Source organism: Planococcus citri, chromosome 4 (assembly GCF_950023065.1).
Source record: "Planococcus citri chromosome 4, ihPlaCitr1.1, whole genome shotgun sequence".
NCBI classification, from domain to species: domain Eukaryota; kingdom Metazoa; phylum Arthropoda; class Insecta; order Hemiptera; family Pseudococcidae; genus Planococcus; species Planococcus citri.
The window spans coordinates 18457317-18474504 of NC_088680.1; the positions used below are offsets into that span (position 1 = coordinate 18457317).

At 33.3% G+C, this 17188-nt stretch overlaps 1 protein-coding gene across 1 annotated transcript; it reads left to right on the forward strand.

The window, feature by feature from the left end:
* The first annotated feature begins 11023 nt into the window (after window positions 1-11023).
* Window positions 11024-16589, forward strand: LOC135845250 (venom serine carboxypeptidase-like). The gene is made up of 2 exons (XM_065363714.1): window positions 11024-11610; window positions 14788-16589. The coding sequence occupies exons 1-2, from the start codon at window positions 11209-11211 to the stop codon at window positions 15808-15810; spliced, it is 1425 nt and encodes a 474-aa protein (XP_065219786.1). The 5' UTR covers window positions 11024-11208; the 3' UTR covers window positions 15811-16589.
* Window positions 16590-17188: the final 599 nt, after the last annotated feature.

The window sequence follows — 17188 nt, forward strand, 5'->3', positions numbered from 1 at the left end:
TTGGACCTTCTAAGTTGATTGCTCGTAGTTTTGAACCGTTCTAGAGCCTCCAACAGATTTTTTTTCATTTAATATTGATTTTTTGAAAATTCTTTGGGTCAAAAATAGAAAAAAATCAAAATGTTGACAAATTGATCTAGAATGCTGAAATTTGGTTTTACCCCGTTTTGGACCTTCATCTAACTTGATTTCTGGTAGTTTTGAACCGTTCTGGAGCCTCCACCAGATTTTTTTCATTTATTGATTTTTCAATTTTTGGCAAATTTTTGAAAATTTAAGGGTCAAAAATAATGGTAAAAATTAAAATTTCAACAAAATGATCTAGAATGCTGAAATTTGGGCTATACCTACACTATTTTTGACCTAGTCAGTTGACTGCTGGTAGTTTTGAACCGTTCTGGAGCCTCCACCAGATTTTTTTCATTTATTGATTTTTCAATTTTTGGCAAATTTTTGAAAATTTAAGGGTCAAAAATAATGGTAAAAATTAAAATTTCAACAAAATGATCTAGAATGCTGAAATTTGGGCTATACCTACACTATTTTTGACCTAGTCAGTTGACTGCTGGTAGTTTTGAACCGTTCTGGAGCCTCCACCAGATTTTTTTCATTTATTGATTTTTCAATTTTTGGCAAATTTTTGAAAATTTAAGGGTCAAAAATAATGGTAAAAATTAAAATTTCAACAAAATGATCTAGAATGCTGAAATTTGGGCTATACCTACACTATTTTTGACCTAGTCAGTTGACTGCTGGTAGTTTTGAACCGTTCTAGAACCTCCATCAGATTTTTTTTCATTTATTGATTTTTCAATTTTTGGCAAATTTTTGAAAATTTAAATTTGGGCCATTCAATTACATTACTCCAATTTCAAGATCATTTTCATGAGTTTTGAGAGAAAATTTACCTGAACTGCGGGTTTTTAATTTTACATAAATTTTGAGATCATTTGGGGTGATTTTTCATTCAAATTTATGCACATTTATAAATAATTTTCCAAAATAATTTCCCATTTTTTAAAATGTTCCGCATGCGACTTTGGAAGAATTCTCAGTAATGGATTTTCAACGGGCCATCTAACTAGTGAAAAGTACTAATTTTGAATGTCAGTAATGGAAGTAGTGATTTTTAGCAGTCCCGACGGTAAATTAGTGAAAAGGAACATTTTCCAAACCTTCTGCCTCGCTTTTCTGAAATGATCTTGAATATAAATTGGTTTTTTGAATTATACCTAAAATATTCGAACGCTTTTGTCCTTACTTTCCTCAGGCCAATCGTATTCTTTTCGAAAATCACTGTTCGAATAAAAAAAAATTCAACCTTCCACTTCACTGCTCGATTTAGCTCTGTCCGGTTCAAAAGTTTTTCTTCCAGTTAGGATATTTTCCTTTTCGTAAGAAAAAATATACACTCATCCAATAGCAGGTCACAACTGAGTAGTTCACTAAAATTAATTTTATAACAACTTTCTTAAAAACGATGTGAATTTTTTTACTTCCTGCGAACAATAGAAATTGAGAGCAAAATCAATTTTGAATAAATTTTTACTGAAAAGCACAACTTTTCAGTCAAATTAGACGGTAGGGTTTCCTCATTTCTTGTACAGCTTGCAAAACCAATGAAACAACGAGTTGGAAAATGAAAAAGTGACTATAACAAAATCAGGCTCTCTATGATCTTTCTAAAATTCCATTAAATACCCCTATCATCTACATGTATTATTGGAACTAAAAACAAAACACAGGCATCTAAATCGTTTGTCAACGCAACAAACAGTACGTTTACATACGTAAAATTACATATTTCGAATCCATCGTACTCGTAATATGGTACCAGAGATATTACACACACATTCCAATACCATCGGTATTAAAATGACTATAACGCTGGTCGCGCGGTGAATATCAAAGACACCGGAGAGCGAAGGAATTTCTGTAAACATGTTTAAAATTACAGGTTTCGCGTATTACAGCTAAATTAGCTGAAGCTCATCGGCCAACCCCAACGAACTAAAACAACAAATTGGCGAAAAAAATTCCTCTTCGGCTTCCTGCCCGGTTGAATGTACGAGATTTCGCGCCTTACTCGGCTTACCTCCTAGCTTCTTTTCACGTAACACAGGTAAAAACACTTCCACTTGACAATGTGTCAACGTAGTATACAACTCAGGTTCGACCTTTTTGATAAACGTGAAATGCCGACTTTAGGGTGATTTTTGAACAACACGAAGACGACGAAGAAGAAGGAAAAATACCCCAGCGAAGCCTACACAAGCTCAGCGAGCGGTCCGCCGTTAATCTTGTTAATAGCAAATTGTAAACAAGAATCAATGACCAATGTTTTCCAGTCACCGGATCCTTTGTTGGCGGCTCTTTTTAGCTTCTCTTCTTCAACTGCCAGCATTTATCTTGACAATGCTACGTGGTGTGGCGTTTTGTCGGCAATTTCGCTCTATTCTCAGGTCGTTTTTGATGACATAGATATTGCCGCGCTGCTGTGCGCTAGTTAATAATACACGTTGTTTGTTTAAAGAAGAACGCTGCACAGCCTCACATGGTCAGGTTCAGGAGGCGCAGGCGGTAGAAGGAATTTACGCACATATTGGCATTGGCCTTTGCAACAGGTATACGAATTACGAGAGCATGGCAGCTGTGTAATGTGATCCCTGGATCCTATGACACGTTTAGTCACGATTTGCCACTGCCATCCTGACACCGTGTAGCCGTTGTAGTATGACTTTTAAAACAAATTCACCGCTGGAGAAAAATCCTCGTCATTCGAGTGGAAATACATTAGTACACAAATATCGCGCCACGCACACCTTCTTACTACATATCGTATCGCTCTCTTTATTCTAGCGAGTTATAATAACTTGTCAAAATGTCATTTCAAATTTCATCCTGGAGTATGACTATATGTATACGACCTTCATCAACGTCATGCCAAGAACCTTTTAAAAATGCTCGGTTGTACAGATCTCGCTATATAACGTTTCAAATTATCATCCCCCAGTTCTCGTGTAATATGTACTATAATTTCTTGAAATGACATTACCTGGGTGTTTCTTCAAAGAATCTGCCCTGGCGAATGGCATAATCTATATCACTATAGATAATATATTGACAGGAAAATTCTTCGGTTAGAAATCGTTGGAAGATTCAGAGGGACGGTTAACAAATTTTTCAAAAATACTCATACAAGTGTATCGGTACAATTAATCCATAGACTAAAACTTGAGCAATTTTTGGTACATATTACATTGCATGAAAAATACTGTATCAAATAATTGAGGTTTATCGAGATTAATTTTCATCGATTTGAAAACAATTTCCTGACAATTTCCCCCACCCCATTTTTCCAACTTTTTTTGTGCCACTCAGAGAGCATCGCCTTCGAAAATATTAAGTACTACATATGTGACATTTTTCAATCCCAAAGAAGCAAAAGCTCTTTATACAAATTTAAGAAATATCTGAATAACACAACAATATTATTTTTAATTGTAAGAAGTTGATTTTGATGGCCATGGCATGTCCTAATTTTTGTGAATTTCAAAAACATTAAATTGCCCACCCTTGCCGAAGGAAATTTTTTTTTTGAAAAATCATTAATCGAAAACTCGGATAACATTATTTTTTTATGCGACAACTTGATTTTGCTAGTCCTTGACATTTTCAAAATTCAAACAGTAATTTTCTAATAGTTTTTTGAAAAGAAAACAATTGGACTGAGCGAAACAAAGGCAAAAGCTTTCAAATACATATTTGTAATTCAAAGAACTAATACCTATTCAAGATCATTTGAGCAAAATGAGGGATTTGAGAAGTAAAATGAGGTTAAGCACCTATACTGTAATCTAGAGGAAAACATCGAGATCGAAAGAGCACGCAAAAAAACCTTCGAGTGAATACCCTCATTCGTGTTTACCCTATGTTGAAAAATGGAACACAAATCCATGTGAATTTTTTCAAAAATTTCACAAAATTTCAAAATGAAGAAGCGGAGTTGTAAAAATGCAAGACCACTCTTTGGGTTTTATATTGAACTGTAGTTGAAAATTATTTTTGGATTCGAAAAAACAATATAAAGATCCCTATTCATACCAGACGACCCTTCCGAAATTAAAAAATTCTTAGACCTAATTAAAAAACTTGACCTTACCAACTCGATTTAAATCTCATACGACGGGTGTAATAATCAAGTAATTACAAACACCCAAAAAAAAAAAAAAAAAAAAAAAAATATTTTCAAAACACTTTACACAAAAATGGGCGATTTGCTTTACCTACAGTTACTCAGTAGAACTCTCCTATAGTTCGATGTAGAATCTCAAATATTATTTTATTTTTATACCCAGTCAGGTTGGGCAAGGTTTGGGGCGAAAAACCCACGATTATTTTCAAAATTCCCCCTTTTTGAGGACGCATATTCACTGCCACCGACAGCCAATGTGAACTCGGTGCAAAAAACGAGGCCTTTCTGAAAATGTTTCAGAACCCCTCCTTTTTTTAGAGTTTTATTTTTTTTTCAAACATTGGATTCGAAAATCAGTCGTTTGAATTTTTCTACAAATTTTACTCTAAGAAGAAGCCCTCTTCGACTTTTGTTCCCAGAAAAAAAGTTTATAGATGAAGTTTCTCCTAAAAAAGTTTTCTCGAAAATGAATTTTCTCAAATGAAAAGTTTCTTCATTTTCAAAGTTTCATTTTTAAATGTTGAAGTCAAAAACAGTTTTTTTTTTGTTTCACAACAAACAATTTTAAGACTTTTTAAAATTAAGTTTGAATTTTCTCTACAAAAGTAAAGCTTGCATACTTTCTTCAAACACAAAATGAAGTTTTCATTTTTTTTTTCCAAAAACAAATAGGTGTTTATTTAATTTTCCAAAACTATGATTAAATTTCTCTTCTAAAAATAATAGTCAAGATTTTTTTGAAAAATGCGGGCCAGGGACAAATTGCTCTACTTCCCTCCTTGTCGGTAGCGCTGCCCATATCACCCTTCCAGGGACACCTCCGGAACTGAAATTTTTTTGGCTGACTTTCAACCTCGAAATGGAGGTTTTCTCTGAATTTGGTCAAAATCCTCTGATTTTTTTTTGCTATCCACCCTATCAGGCAACTTGTTAGCAATGAATCTGTTCCAACAAAAACATCTCTCACATCAGAATAATTACATCTCAAGAAAAAAATTTTCTTTCAACTATCGAACGTATTATTGGGGACCAGAGCAGAATTTTTTTTTGAGAGTAGAGTTATTTAGAGCAATTATGACGTAAAAATGAAGATTTTTAAACGGCATCGATTGTTCTTTAAAATGTCCCATTTTTCTTTCTTTTCAAACTGTGGGAGGCTTTCTACACATAAAGACCAGCATTGCTCAAGAGGTCATGAGAGGATTTTTCTAAAAAGGAAGGATTTTTGAGAATCCTGATGAGACTTTTCAACTAGAATGTTCTTGACTACCCCCTTTTTTTTTTATTAATTCTCATTCATTTTTTTAAAACTGGTTGACGAGAATGAAAAAGGACATTATTTTCGAGAAGGCGAAGAGAACGCAAAAAAGCAAATACAGGGTGTCTAACAAAACTCTCTGACAAAAAAATCATGATTTTTTTCATGACCTATTTTTCACGTTTTTATCGCATGAAAATACCCCCCCCCCTCCTACCCTCCGAAAAAAATTAGAAACTGTGAGGAATTTTTTTTTAGTTTGTAGGCAAGTACGTATTTCAGTTTTTTCATTTTTCTGATTTTTTTTTATTTTATTCTTTTTTCATTTTATGGGCTTTTAAAAAAATTTTCAAGTGTGTTTCGAGCAAAATTCACGACTTTTTCATGACTTTTCATACTTTCATGACCACCTACCAAAATTCATGACTTTTTCATCACTTTAATGACCGTTAGACATCCTGGAATAAGGAGCTCCATATAATAACCTCACCTACCAAAATTGCAGAATGTAAGAGCCAAAGTCTTCGCTTCAAAATCTGAGGAATTTCAAAAAAATCAAATTTCGATGATGAAAAAAAAATTGAAAATTGCAATATTAGATACCGAATTGAGCTAGAGAGCTGAAATTTGGTGAATGAAGTTTCGAATTGTTTTGAGCAGTTCGGAGCCTTCCAAACTTTTTAAACATCTGACAAAATTTTACTAAATTAAGCATCAAAACCTCGCAAATTAAATAATTTGGGAATGACAGAAACCAATTTCAGAAAAATGGTACCTACTCGTAGTTGATTGAGTTGAGGTCAAAGGTCTACAGATTCTACAGTATACAGTATGCACTGTTTATGATTATGCAAGCTAAAAATATCTACTTTTGGACGAATTTGGGAATGCTTTCGAAAATGAGTTGAAGGTTTCAAAATGACTCAAAACCCTCATTCAATCAATTTGTGAGTTTGACTATGGCATATACCAAGCTTTATTTTTCTACCTTAACAAGTAAATGAAATGTAGTAGGAATTATATAATTTTCGAAAATTCGTTAGAGGTTTCAAAAAGGCATCCAATTGATTTGAGATGGGGAAGGGGGTCAAAAGTAAGATATATAACAAAACAAATTTCATTTTTCTAATTTAATTAGAAAAAAATTCAAATTTTTTACTTCCCTTTTGGCCCGAATAATTTTTACAAATTTTCTTCCATTTAGTTTTACTCAAATTTGAAACTTTTCTACCGGTTCAAATATCTCCGTTCCATGAAGAATTTCAAGACGCCGACACGTGCGTTAATCAAAGCACTTCACGCGGTCGCGGCATCATCAACACGATCGGCATCGACTTTACAGGTGAGAAAACAATGAAAACTCATTGTCGCATTAATGTTTTTTTGTTTATTATTGATCTTAGCTGCGGTTTGTTTGATTGTTCGGGGCGCAGCGTATTATTATTATACATCGGTTACATGATCATTGTTATTGCATTACGAGATATATGTATTGAGAGAAGCGAATTATGCACAGATAATGATAATTATAGGTATATCGAATGATTACCTATCTATACATAGTATGTGTAGTACATATAGGTATACGTCGTCGCGTCGGCATCTTAGACTTAGATCATCATATAACCTGTACAAAAATATTATTTAATTAAATCGGCCAGCGTGATATCGTATACAACTTCTATATGTGTATACGATCAGAGCTCTCAGCGATAAATTAATTATTATTGATATAAAGTCGTCGACGTTTATACATAAATGTACTACGACGTAACTTACACTATTATAAATCCTGCTCCACACGTTCACAATTTCCAAAATCACACCTCGCCAACGAAAATACGAGTATGGGGTGGGAAAAGCTCCACTCCTTTTTCCAACACCTTCGACGAGCCAATAGTCATCATCTCACAACAGCCAGCATTTTAGGGTACCACGATGCGCGAAACGCGACGCATATCGTCCTATGTACCTATATAGGGGGGAACGAGAGTGAAAGAAAAAAAAATCGAAGATGGCACCAAAACTAAACGAATTCGTCACATGGTACAAAGAGTTGGTTACATTTTCCCAAATGGTTTTTTATTGGTAGGTCGAATCTGCAGCAGCGAGGAGGTTGCCAAGGGGGGAGACACTATACCGCGAACGTTCGCTTCAATTTGTCACAACTAAAATAATATTTACAAACTCGTTTACATTTTATTAAAGTCTCATGACGCAATACCTAACCAAATCGAATTACGACGACCGACACACAATGCAACATCCCGACAAATAATCTAACAATTGCGACCAGTTACACTTCATTATAAACGCTTTGATCGAGATACATATACAGCTACGTCAAAGTCGTATGGTATATTTTTAAAGGTTTTAATATATGCCTCCGTACCTTGGCTTTTTTCTCCATTTCAATACAATCACGACCATTACCATCAGCATCTTCGTCAAACGTTGTGTTTTTCAAATTCGTGTTTTCCCTTTCGCGAGCCCCCCATTTTAATACGCGTGTTAGCCTTTTCCCCTCTTTTACCAATCTACAGATGAAGGGATCATGCCCTAATTTCATCTCCCATATACCTGCACCGAGCTGGGGGCAAAATTACCCCCCAAAAAATGTGCTACATGGCCCCGATACCCTTCTGATCTTTGCTATATTAATGTACACGAGAGAGGTACACACAAACACAAGGTACATTGTACAAATGTTTACATCGAGTCAGTTATGCATGAAAAATCATCTCCTGTTCTCTCTCTACTCTTTCTAGCGGTTCAAAAACCGCCACCGAATTACCCGAATTTATCTCAAGGATATGGAAAATTTTACGCTTCAATAGTTCCATATGTGTTTGCGCGACCGAAGCAGCGGCTAAACATACCTATGAAAGTATATACGAGGATCGATTGAGTATTTTCCGCTATATGTAGGAACACCGAACACATTTTTTCCCATAATAAGGTGTAATGTTTAGTAATCGCCTGATATTTCTATAGGAATATTTTCACGATATTTCCGATATTTTTATACCATCGTAAACAATAACGGATAAAGGGTGATATGAGGAGTCGAATCCGAAAAATAAATAGATAGTTGCAAGCAACGACCTCGAATTAGTGGAAATCGACATGTAATACCATATTTTTTAACGTGATTTTTTTTGAAATTTTTCGAAGTGGAAGAAGGAGAGGGAAACTGAGAGGTCGTGTCCAAAAAATAAGCAGATATTCGAATTCAGTGACCTCGAATTAGTAGAAATCGATATGTTACATCACATTTTCATAATTTTTTCAAATTTCTAAAAATTTGGAGGATGGGACACTGATAGTGATAAGGAAGTACATAAGTATTCAAACTCGTGAAAATTTTTCGAACCGGACAAAAAAGAATGAATAGAGGATCCCAAAATACATCATTAGGCAAAATTTCAGAAGCTTAGACTCATTTTTCGGTTTTTGGAAAAATTTTTGAAAATTCAAATTTGGGCCCAAAATGAAAAAAAATTCAAATTTTACCAAATTGACCTAAAAAGTTGAAATTTGGCTCGAACCCTATTTTCAACCTACTGAAATTGGTGATGGTTTAGAACCGTTCTGGAGCCTCCAGTGGATTTTCGGATTTTCCAGTCTTCTAAAAAAACTACTGTACTCGTAATTAGAGTGAAATTGAAATCAGTAACTATAGACTCAGATTTACCTTCTTTGTGACCCGTTGGATCAATTTAGGCACATATTTTCAAGATTTTGAAAAATACGAAAAAATCAAAATTCACTGGAGGCTTCAAAACGATTTGAAACTATCACCAATCGATTCTGGAGGTTTGAAAATAAAACACAAATCTAATTTCAGCTTTTTTTGTCAACGTGTTTGCAAATGATGATTTCTTTATTTGATTTTTTTTCTTCAAAAAACTATCACTGTAGAAGAAATTTTTCGAAGTGAGAGAAGGGAGCGGAAAGTGAGAGGTCGTATCGAAAAAATGAGCAGATATTCAAATTCAGCGACCTCGAATTAGTAGAAATCGATATGTTACACCACATTTTCATAATTTTTTCAAATTTTTCAAACCCGGGGGGAGGGGGGGGGGGGTTAAGGGCACTCACAAGGAAGTATCTAAACAGGTTGAACATTTTTGAACCGCACTAAATTGAATCGATAGACAGGGCCAAAATACACCATGAGCCAAAATTTCAGGAGCTCAAGCTGATTTTTTGGTTTTTGGAAAATTTTTCAAAATTCAAATTTGGGCCCAAAATTTAAAAAAATCAAAATTTTACCAAAATTGACCTAGAAAGCTGATATTTGGTTTGAACTCTATTTTCGACCTGCTGAGTTGATTGGTGATGGTTTCAAAGCGTTCTGAAGCCTGCAGTGGATTTTCATATTTTCCAGTCTTTGAAAAAACACTGTAATTATTATGAGTGAAATTAAAATTCAGTAACCATAAACTCGGATTTATCATCTTTGTGACCCTTTCGATCGATTTAGGCACACATTTTCAAAAATTTTTAGTGTCAGTTCAAATCTATTTTCTTTAGTGATTGTTTTTGAAAAATACGAGAAAATCAAAATTCACTGGAGACTTCAAAACGATTTGAAACTATGAAAAATCGACTCTGAAGGTTGAAATTTTTCGAAGTGGGAGAGGGCGAGGGAAACTAAGATGTCGTATTTAAAAAAAAAGAGCAGATATTCGAACTCAGCGACCTCGAATTAGTAGAAATCGATATGTTACTCCACATTTTCATAATTTTTTCAACTTTTTCAAAATTGGGGGTTCACAAAGAAGAAGAAAGCAAAAAAATTTTGAACCTGACTAAAATAAATCGACAAAGGGCCCCAAGTTTTCGGTTTTTTGAAAATTCTAAAAAATTCAAATTTGGGCCCAAAATCAATAAAAAATCAAAATTTTACTAAATTAATCTAGAAATCTGAAATTTGGCTCGAACCCTATTTTCGACCTGCTGAGTTGATTGGTGATGGTTTCGAACCGTTCTGGAGCCTCCAGTAGATTTTCGATTCTCCAGTTTTCGAAAAAAAAACTATGCAAATATAGAGTCAAATTGAAATTCTCAGTAACTATGAACTCGGATTAACCATCTCTGTGACCCTTTCAATCGATTCAGGCAAAGATTTTCAAAAAATTTAATGTTAGATCTATTTTCTCCAGTGATCGTTTTTGAAAAATACGAAAAAATCAAAATTCACTAGAGGCTTCAAAACGATTTGAAACTATAACCAATCGACTCTGGAGATTGAAAAGAGCAAACTTGTCACTGGAGAAGATTTTGGATTTGGACCAGTACAAAAAGATTTCGAAAATACGAACATTTCTGAAAATTTCATAAAACAATCACACATTAGGGCAAATTATAATAACCATGACACAATTACACCAAGGTAACAACTCCAATATTGCAAGCTTGTTTTCAAATACTGACTATTTAAAACCAAAGCATAGAAAAAAATTGGTTACTAGGGCATTTAACGGATCACTGGCATTTTTCCTCGCCGAGTGGGGAATATAAACAAATACAACACAATTATGTACAATCGCTGAATGGTAATCAAACCATCGTTGTTCAATATACCAAGATGTTCTTTTTGCTCGTATGCTGTTGCGCGAAACGAAATGTGTGACTTGTTTTATGGAACTTAATTGATTGAAAACTTACTCGAGATACCTAATCCAAATATGTTAACCTGATCGTGAAAATGTGCTTCTTTTACAATGAAAACTAATTCGTGCGATTCGAGATGATTATTTACTTCAATATTATTTTCCTCAGTACACAAATTTTTACCACACCTGCACCTGTCACCGCGGCGATTCAATACACACCTTATGTAGACTTGTGCGACTATGTCACAGCTCGAAATGAATCCAGGATCGAATTATTCAAAAAGAATCAAGCTCATGCTGGATTTTTCACCGTTAACAAGAAATTCGACACGAATTTGTTCTCGGTTTACGTAAAAAGTATCAATAGCTCTGAAAAAACTCCGCTCATTGTTTGGATTCAAGGACAGCCTGGAATTTCAGCTCTGTACGCAATTTTTGCACAACACGGTCCTCATCACGTAGACGAAGATTTCAGACCGACTGAAAGATTGTATGCTTGGACTAAACACTACGATGTTTTGTATCTGGATAATATGGTAAGTGCCAATATTTTTCATATGTTTTTTTATTATATTGTACGTTAGTCTAAGTACTTACCCATTATGTCTACATTATCATAATTTCAAAAAAAAGTACTCTCGAAATTCTTTTTAAAAATAGAGCCACCAAAATATCATTTTCTTCAAAATGCCAAAATGAAAAAAAGTTGATGATAAAAACAAAAGCTCGGAAAAATGTCCAATATTACTCAAAATTGTAATTAAAAAAAAAATCAATTTTGTATTCGATTTTAATAAATTTGAAAATTTTTTCATTTTGGTGTAAGTTGTTTTCAAAAAAAAATGCAACGTGGTGAAAATTTTCAAAATTTTTCAATTTTTGATTTTGAAAAGTTAAGACTATTTTAATAAAAGCGCTAATATTTATCAAAATTTTGTCTAAAATGGAGCTATATTCATCTTGGGACAAGATAATGAGGAGATTTATAGTTGAATTGTAGATCAAAATGGAAAAAGTCTCGAAATTAAAATCTTTAGAAATCAAAAACGTTTTCATCTCAATAAAAAGTTATTCATTTTGGTTTAAACTCTTCAAAAATTTTAGAATTTTCTTCTGTAGATAATAGGTAAGCTTATATTCATTATTTGTATGTGTTTTTTTTTCACAAAAAGAAGTCGAGTTTTTCAATTTTTAATTCATTTCTTTCAAAAGTGTGCTTTTTTGGTCATTTTTTTTGAATAACTGTGCAATTTTGCAAGTTTTGAAAAAATGCATCTTAATTAACTCAAATTTTGCAATATTTATTCACTTTACACTTTTTTTCACAAATGTGCCATTTATTTTTGCAACTATTGTTACAAATGTGCCATTCTTGCAATTAGTGTAAAAAAGGTGCAATTTTTGCAATTACTGTTATAAATCGCACCTCGGGAGTTACAAGGTCACATCTCAAAAAAAATTGATTTTGATGTTTTTGCATTTTTGGGGTTTGTATGACCCCCCTCAACCAAAAATTACACTTTGAGTTGGGTACATTATCTAGATCTTGTAAAAAACGCAAATGGCCTAACTCAAAATCTCAACAACATTGCAAGTTGTTTGGAGTTATAAGGGTACATCTCAAAAAATTCCACCTTTTTTGAGCAAATTTTGTACATATAAAGTGTTAACAAATAGTTTTGATTGTTTTGAATGTTTGTCAGTTAGAAATAGTCACAAGGAGTGCATTTTTTATTGGTTTGTACCAAATGGAAAATTTTTTTTAAATTGATCACTTTTCAGAAAAATGAATTTGCACATATCATGAAATTTTAGTTTTTTGAGAAAAACTCAAAAACTAAGCACTTTAGAAAAAAACTAACGACATTACGTCGATTGGAAATTTAATTCTCTACAACTTTGTAACCATGAAATTTTTTTTGGACGCTTACTTTCGCCTCCACATCAACTTTAATGAAAGGTTATAACTCAAAATGTTTTCCAAACATTGAAATATTTCCTCTTTAAGATTTTATTTTTCAAAGTGTTCTTATGCTAAATGAAGGTAGGATATCAGATCTTTAAAATGAGGTGCTATTGATTCCTCACAATTAATATTATAAGTTGATAAAAATAATGAATCAAGTTTTTAAAAAAAAGAAAATCACTCTCCTGTAAAATTTCACTTTTTTGAGATGTGACCTTATAACTCCCGAGGTGCGAAATGTGCCATTTTTGCAATTACTGCTAAAAGTTGTGCCATTTATGCAATTACTGTTAAAAAATGTGCCATTTTAGCAATTACTGTTTAAAAATGTGCCATTTTTGCAATTCCTGATAAAAATGTGCCATTTTTGCAATTCCTGTTAAAAATGTGCCATTTTTGCAATTACTTACTGTTAAAACTGTGCCATTTTTGCAATTACTATTAAGAATGTGCCATTTATGCAATTATTGTTTAAAAAATGCCAATTTTAAACAATGTGCCATTTTTGCAATTACTGTTAAAAATGTGCCATTTTTGCAATTACTATTAAAAATGTGCCATTTTTGCAATTATTGTTCAATTTTTCAACAATGTGCCATTTTGCATTTTTTTTTCACAAATGTGCAATTTTTTTGCAAACTTTCTCCAAAATGTGCCATTTTTTGCAATTTTTGTCCGAAGTGTGCCTTTTTTTGCCATTTATTACCAATGTGCCATTTTTGCAATTTCTGTCAAAATTGTGCCATTTTTTGCAATTTTGTTTTGAGTGTGCAATTTTATCAAAAATGAGAAATTTTGTACTTTTTAAAAAATAACTAGCATTGCTAATTGCTTTGAAAATGTGCAATTTTGATACTTTCATCAAAAATGCGCCCTTTCTCAGAATATTTTTAAAATTAAAAACCTATATTTTTCAAAATTACCTAAGAAATTCTGTTTTTGTAATTTTTTTTATCAAAAATGAGCTAGTTAAAAGTGTGCTATTTTGCTTATTACTTGATTTTTATTTTTTTATTACAAGGAAGGGCAATTTGGTAAAGTGCAGTTTTGTAACATTTTTCAGAAAATAAGCAATTTTGATTTTTTTTTAATGTATTTTTTTATAATTTTGTAAAAAATGAACAACTTTGTATTTTTTTTCAAAATTGTGCAATTTTACAGCTTTTAAAAAATGTTTCATTAATTTTTGTTATCCTGCATTTTTTTAAATGTGTAAATTTTAATACTTATGTACTTGCCATTTCAATTGTGATTTTTTGTAACTATATATTAAATAGACGAATTTTCTCATTTTTTCCAAAATGTGCAGTTTTATAATTTTTTTTCAAAAATGAGCAATTTTGTAATTTTTTCTGTCAAGTCCAGTTTTGCATTTAAAAAATGAACAAATCTGTAAATTTTTTTAAAAAAATGTGCAATTTTATATTTTTTTCAATGTGCTATTTTGAAATACTCAAGTATTCATTTTTTAAAATGTGAGGTTCCGCATTTTTTTTTTCAAAAATGTGTAATTTTGTTTGTATTATTCCAAAAATGGGAATTTTGATAATTATTTAAAAATTGGTTCCTCTCAAACTTCGAAAATCTTATTTTTCGATGAAAAACATTAAAATGAAAATATCATGAGGGGTACATCATTTCCAAATGCTACTCTCAATCTTGCCAAAAACATTCTTACCCTACACCAACTCACAGCTCACATTCACACCATCAAAATCGTCTCTAATTTCCTCCTCTTTTGTTCCAGATCTTCACCGGTTACAGCTACTCGAAACACCCTTCAAACATCATCGTCTACTTACAAGACATCGGTCGCTACCTATACGAAGCTCTCTTCCAATTCTACCAAATATTCCCGGAAGTGGCTTCCAAACACCTCTATCTCGCCGGAGAATTCTACTCCGGCAAGTACCTGCTACTGCTGGGCAACTACATCCACTCTCGAAACCCTTTATCTCACGTTAAAATGAATTTACACGGAATTTACATCGGTAGCGGGTTCACCGATCCTGTCAACATGATGGACTATTCGTCTCTATTCTACCAAATCGGTATAATCGATTACGACAAAATGAAGGACATCAACAACCTAGAAAGCACCATCGTCAAAGGCATATTTTCCAAAAGATACGACACAGCTAGACAACAATTCGACTCCGTCTGGGTAGAATTATTCAACGCCGGATTCCATTCGCCGATGGATTTCACCAGACTGGACTTGGATTACGATACGAACGTTATCGATTTCATACAATCCGATGTGTTTCGAAAAACATTCGGTTTAGTCGACCATCCGTTCCATAATTTCTTCAATTTGAGCGTTTTTCTCGACAGTCGCAATAACACGATTCAATTAATGCATTTGGTAGAAGAAGACGCGCTGAAAAGCGCCGTGAAATATTTACCAATGCTGTTGGATCATTACCGAATACTTTTCTACGGAGCTCAATTTGATCTAATGGTACCCTACGTCCATGTATCGAATTTCCTCAGGAAACTCGAATGGAAAGGAGCGATCGATTACTATAATATGGTCAAGTCTCCCAGGAACAAATGGTACGTCGGAGATGAAATGGCCGGATACTGGAAAACAGTTGGAAATTTAACCGAGGTAATGGTCAGAAATTCGGGCCATATGATCGACGTTTCGCAGCCCAAATGGGCTATCAATTTGCTCAGGTCGTTTATATCGAATAAATTTCATTCGGCTTCCGAGCAGGTTGAAAGTTCCACCCCTACGGTTATAATGGATCTATCCCGGCACGTGTGATCTCGATTATAATCGAGAAAAAAAATAAACATTTACAAATCAATTCACCCAGTCAAGATCTATATACGCATTTTCAAAAACATTTTTCGCCAACTCACCAGCGACATGACAAAAAAAACTCAAAAAAAAAAACCGAATAAAATCAACTTATTCGATATCGTTTTAATTATGACCATTGTGTAGATCTCTAGGTACACTGCAGTGGAAGCCTTTGCTTCGTGATGCGGAACCCCGCGTACTCGTACTCGTATTATAGGGTTACTATAATATTTATATCTATACCCATATCACAACCCCAACGCAAGTGTATCTTTTTCACCCCCAAAATCATTCAACCCTAATCGTTTCCGTTCACCCTAGTGCCAAATAATAGACTCTTTAAAGCGATTTAGTGTTTGTTAATTTGATTATGACGAGCCGTGTTGCCTGTTCATAACGATGCGATTATTAAGAATCACACCGCCGTATCAACGCCTTTCCATAATTACCAGCGTTTTCTTTTTTAGTTAGGTATACGGAAAATACGATAAAAATAAGAAGAAAAAAAAACGCGTCTCTGTTCCAAAGGAAGTGATCGTTATTAAGTAGTCTTCTGGGGTTTCTCACTCTCCCAAGTGTTTATATAAATTGTACATACAGTAGCATTCTTTATACGCGACAAAGATACTATAGCGATACTTCCTTTTTTTAATCGTTATATTGTCCTATTATGTAGACTAGATAGTAGATACTACCTACCTAACTATAATTCTTCGTAATTAAATTTTATGCGGCGAGTATTTTTCTTTCTTATTGTCGATAAACGTCCGTGTCAACTTGTATTATCTTGTAAACATTCCATGTTTCCTTTTCGATTTTATATTGAACGGACTCGAGAAGAAGAATTATTGTGTAATTTGTTGCATTATACGAGATCCAGATGGGTAAGAGAAGGAAGGAAAGAGGCACAAAAGAGCAGATAAGTTTGTTCGAAGTGCTTAGACTCAAGTTTTTCTTATGCATTTGGCTTTTAAAATTTTTAAATTTGAGACCTGATCTGAAAGAAAATAATAATTTTTTGTCAAAGAATAGTATAAGGAAAAAGCCAAATATGAGCCAGAGTTTTAGCCAAATTTTCTTAGCTATTCAAGAAGAGGTCATGTATTTTTTCAAAAAAATACAATTCTTCATTTTAACTCAGTCCTTTTTTGAAGGGAAGGAGCGCACGAGAAGGTGAAGGTAGTAAAATTTTGAAAAGACTACAAATTACAAAAAGCCAAAACTCCATTTTTGTTCCAAAAATTGAGCGAGCCTGGGAAAAAACTGAGCGCAGGTTTGAGTTGAAAATTAGGTCACCTCACAAAAAAATTGTAATTAAAAAAACTACTTATAATATGTA

Coding starts and splice junctions, on each gene's coding strand:
- LOC135845250 (XM_065363714.1), top strand. CDS start 11,209: ATGATTATTTACTTCAATATTATTTTCCTCAGTACACAAATTTTTACC. Junction 11,611..14,787: donor TTTTGTATCTGGATAATATG/GTAAGTGCCAAT, acceptor CTTTTGTTCCAG/ATCTTCACCGGTTACAGCTA.